Source organism: Montipora foliosa, unplaced genomic scaffold, assembly GCF_036669935.1.
Source record: "Montipora foliosa isolate CH-2021 unplaced genomic scaffold, ASM3666993v2 scaffold_381, whole genome shotgun sequence".
NCBI lineage: Eukaryota > Metazoa > Cnidaria > Anthozoa > Scleractinia > Acroporidae > Montipora > Montipora foliosa.
Genome location: NW_027179681.1, coordinates 45,001 through 50,000, shown reverse-complemented (window position 1 = coordinate 50,000; position 5,000 = coordinate 45,001). Strand labels below are relative to the sequence as shown.

General features: G+C 37.2%; 1 protein-coding gene across 1 annotated transcript in view; it reads right to left on the bottom strand.

The window, feature by feature from the left end:
* LOC137987695 (zinc phosphodiesterase ELAC protein 2-like) overlaps nucleotides 1-5,000 on the bottom strand; it is an 18,238-nt gene continuing 13,238 nt past the window's right edge. Inside the window, exons 9-14 of the mRNA XM_068833764.1 lie at nucleotides 4,701-4,792; nucleotides 3,668-3,746; nucleotides 2,994-3,114; nucleotides 2,129-2,207; nucleotides 756-900; nucleotides 1-357 (exon numbers count right to left, since the gene is read on the bottom strand). Coding sequence (XP_068689865.1) covers nucleotides 265-357; nucleotides 756-900; nucleotides 2,129-2,207; nucleotides 2,994-3,114; nucleotides 3,668-3,746; nucleotides 4,701-4,792 — 609 coding nt within the window. The 3' untranslated portion in view covers nucleotides 1-264. The remainder of the gene's footprint in view (nucleotides 358-755; nucleotides 901-2,128; nucleotides 2,208-2,993; nucleotides 3,115-3,667; nucleotides 3,747-4,700; nucleotides 4,793-5,000) is intronic.

Here is a 5,000-nt window from a genome sequence, read left to right as displayed (position 1 = left end):
AAAATGAACTTATCATCAAATCAATATTTTGTCTTTGGTTTGGAGCGTTCTTTTCTAATCAGTCATGCTTAGATATCGAGTTTTAATTATGCACCTTCATTTTTACTAAAAGTGAGAATTTTTGCAATGAAATTTACTTAGAATATGCAAAAAAGATTATGATTTTTCGAAAAGTCAAGTAGTATTTATCAATATTAATACTGTACATGATTAAAGTTAAGAAAGATTTCAAAGGTTAACCAATCTTGAGCTCAATGTAATTTTTTACTTTTTGTTCATCTCATCAATTTCCTCTGCAAACACTTTTTTCAGTGGCTCTAGGAGTTGTGGAATTCTTGCAAAATTACTTGCATGAACCTGCAAAAAAATACAAAACCATCAACCACTATGTTAACTGCTTACACCCTTAACCCAAGGTTTCACTCCTGTAAGGGCCAGTGAGACTTAGAGATTTTTACCCTGTCTAATTCCAGACGACTTTACTTGTCAATGGGGAACCCCACAGGAGTGAAAGGGTTAACAAAATCTAATGGGGACATGGGGTTCCCCATAATTTGACGAGTAAAATTGTCTGGTGTTAGACAGAGTAAAATCTAACATGTAAGTCTCAGTGGCCCTTACAGGAGTGAAAGGTACATTGTGTAACACACACATGTACCAAATTGATCTTAATTGTAAAGAGTTCTTCAAATGTTTTTATATTTTATTCACTTTCATTACCGGTAGATTTTAGGTCATAGGTAACATTATCTTACCCTCATGTGATCAAATGCGATCCCTGTACATTTTGTGAAGCATTCACTGAATAAAGGAATCTTAGGATAGCGCTGACTGAAGTGATTCAACATTATAAACTTTGCCTCCATCTTTACACCACTCTCAATGGCTTCTGTTGTCGTACTGAAAAAAAAAACAACTCAAAATAGACCATATTCGTATTCTCAGTATTGGACTGGAACTAGCTTGCAATGGAGGCTGATGCGGGGGAATATATTAAAAAGTATTTGCATTTGAAAAGATTCCCCCACATTAGCCTCCACTGCAAGCTAGTTCCAGTCCAATACCGAGAATACGAATATGGTCTATTAGTCTGACAAGCAGTCAAATCCGCACATTTCTTTATATGACACATTATGTCAAATTCATTATCCTTCAAAATACATAAATTTAATGTATTTTGAAAGCTCTAAGAAAGGCTGAAAGATAAATTAATTGCCCATACTGGTCTTCTTTTTTATTGTGTACAGTATGTCACTTTAAGTCCTTCTTGTATGTATGTTCACCCGAAAATGTTTCAGGGCTTGGCACCAAATGCAGGCCTTGAATGTTTTTCTATTGCAAGCATTTTCAAGGTGCTCGGCAAAACATTTTCTCCTGGGATTCTCGTAAGGTTGACTTGTGGCAAGTCTAGGCATGAAGTCAAAGAGAAATATTGAGATATCCAAGCAAAAAGATTAATAATGGTTATAATAGGATTGAATGGAGTACAAATTATTCACTCGACAGGGAGTAATTCAAAATTTACAATTTTGAGTACAATTACTCCCTAAATTGTACGACAAAGTCCAATTATAAATAATTATTGTAATTATGACAAAATACGAGAAGATGACAGTGATAAAATTTTAATAACTTAATCTGCTCAACTTTTGTTAGTTTTTTTTTAATAGCTCTGGAAAAACATAAATGATTCAAGTACAACTAGTGCGCTTGATGACATGTACAACTGTCCAATTACAAGGTGTCCAATAGCCCATTTCTGAGTTGCTGCATGCCTTGGTTTCAAAGCAAGTCCTGGTACAGAACCATTCAAATGGAAATGAGTTGCGTATTCTTAAGCAAATCAAACTCATTTCCCTTTCAATAGTTGAGCACCAGACTCACTTCGAAACCAAGACAAAGATCAACTCGGAAATGGCCCATTACAAACTGTCCTATTAAATGCTGAAATCAGGGCTGTTGATACCCAATCAGTTACAAGGATTTTGTGAAAGTTACGATTACTGGTGAAATAAAAATAATAATAAAAGGCTAGTAGCATTGAAGGCCTTTTAGTGTAACCAATTAATCATTTTTCTTTTGAGAACAATTTTTATTAATTTTATGACTAAAATCACTATTTTTTTACCTGTGCCTCTTTGAAACAGCTTCTGCTTTGAGTTCATCTTCTAGAGTAGCTTCATGAATGAGAAGATCAGCATCCTTACCTTAAATTATTAAACAAAATTAGCACAAACAGCAGTGAGCACTGTTTAGGGGATACTAGTTCAGTCAAAGCGAAAATTTGTGTAACTTTTGCAACAGGCACACAAATTTTGGAGCGAAATTTCGTTGTGACATAGTGAAATTTCAAGTGCTTATCGAAAGTTTGCAGTGAGCATTTACCTTTTACATTTAAGTTAACGTTCGAAAAAGGCCCTCGTAGGAGACCACCCCGGGACTTTGTGAGAGCCGATTCTCGTACATGTAAGCGACCAAAATTATAAACAATAGAGGGTGGTCGCTTACGACAGCTTTCAGCAAAAGTCTCTGGGATTCTTAAATTATTATTGATGGTAGAAAAGATAACGTTTGGGAATGCACCTATTAAAAACTGGAAACTTCTTTCTTCGTTTACGGGAATGGTCACTTATGAGAGCTTTCAATTAGAGTTGAAGTGACATTTTTAACAAGGTTTTACTTTGGTGGTACATTCAATTTCTCGCGATTTTTTTTCTGCCATTTTTTCAGCTGTCGTGTCGCCAGTTCAAGGGTTGCTAGACTTGTGATTTTCATCGCACGCTGGCGACACTACAAAATTTGAAACAACAGACCACTTTAATATTTTCGTGATTTACCGTATGCACGTGCTGCAGGCCTATTTGCCACCACAGACTTACACTCACTCACTCACTCTTACAACCCGGTGACATAGTGTGTAGTGCACTTATAAAGTGCACTAACACAAAACCACATTTCTGAAAAAGTAAAAACAGTAAAGATCATAGCCATACCAGCCTTAATTAGTCCTGGGCATGGGCGAGTGTCCCCAGAATACACAATCTTCCATCCATGTCGGTGCTTTAGTATCAAACCATATGCTTCAGAACAGTGATCCACTCGGACGGTCATAACCTAACATTAAGAATGTCATAAGGCAAACAAGAATAACTCCAGAACTACACAGATTGTTGACCCTAAGACTCTGAAACAGGACACCTCATGACACTTATCATAATAATTGCAAAACTGCAGCCCTGGGGATACACGAACTTGTATGTGAGTTAATCCTTTGATGCATAAACTGGTCTTAACTACCCAGAATTAGTATTTTACTCTGTCTAACGCCAGACGATTTTACTCGTCAATGGGGAAACCCTAGGACTCAACGGGTTAAAAGTGGTCTCAGGGTATGCTTTGAACCAGGGACTTCGGCATGCAAGCTAAGAGCCAAGGCTTCTAACTGAGTCATCTGGTCTGAAGTCATGCAGATTGTGGTGTCGAAAACGATGTTGTCACAATCATCATCAGGATGTTTGTTTGAAAATAACTTTCATTTTTAGACAAACATCATGATCACCTCATGGTTGTCACACCAAGGTCATTATCTTCTTTTTATGCCCTGTGCATTATGAATCCCACAAAATTTATGATATCACCATCATCACCGCTACGGTCCATTACAAACCTTTTGTGCTTGAAGATGACCATAAACATTCCAGTAATCACCATCTCTATGATCAACCAAATCACTGCTGTCTACAAACCTACATATTGCAAAACGATAAAAGTGGTAATTATAGTAAATAAATCAAATCATGGCACTTGATTTTAGAGAAGACCTACATTTTATGTCCAGGTTGACATATCGAGACATTGCATGACAGAAATCACCCCTTTTGGCATCACAAGGTCACTTACTTGCTATTCAACTGACCTGGCTGTAAAACCATTTTGCTTGCTCAACCATCAAGCTTTACTGTCAGCTCCCATATTTTGGACAGGGTTACTGTTGCCATGCCTGGTTGCTCTCTAGCTCCACCAGACCAAATTAACCCATTGACACCTCAAAAGTATGCCACAGGATGCCCCCATTTGAAGAGTGAAATTGTCTGTTAACCCTTTGACGTCCAAACCAGCCTAAACTGGCCAGTATTTAACTCTGTCTAACGCCAGACAATTTTACTCGTCAATGGGGAGCCCCTGGGAGTCAATGGGTTAAGTCTCACTCAATGGGTTATTAAAGGCTCACCAGCTCCCCAATCCAGCAGCACACAAGTGCTATACAAATTATTAGGAAAACTGTAAATAAGACATGTATCTACAACTAGTGTAATCAAATCTTGGTTATGGATAAGAGGCCAAAACTGATCTATCAGAGACAACCTCTTTTCTATCAGAATGGAGAATCCACAAACTCAACCCCCATACTTGCATGATGCTTGCATGTACCAGAATTGGACCCAGGATACATTCACCAAAGCCGAATGTTTTCCCTGTCTCCAATCCCATGCTAAATACATGTACTCATCTGGTTGCATACCATTCCAATGATGAAAAAAGGCAAAGATACAAAGAAAGATAGAAGGAAGTAAGTTGGTCGCATGGCACTGTACATCGTCTGTATCAATAGAATTAACCACAAGAATGTTGGCATAGTAGTGCCTTAATTTAACCCTTTGAATCTTTCTCATTGAAAGATTCCTATTATTAGGACAAACCTGTAACTGATGTCTTCACACACGGTATCATATTCATGCAACCACTTTCCTAATTTCCCTGGACCAATGATCAGTAATGGATCATCAGGAAGCTGGTGATTAAAAAAAAGAAATGAACAATGACAAACGCAGCTCTATGAAATATTATTGACATTAATCAACTAATGCATGAAGTACACAAGTACTACCTACAGTAGAATATCTATAGATTATTGAGGTGACAACTATAAACGTATAACAATACTAATAATGAAGTCGGCACACAACAAAATGAAATTCAGGTTGAATGATTCTAGCTAA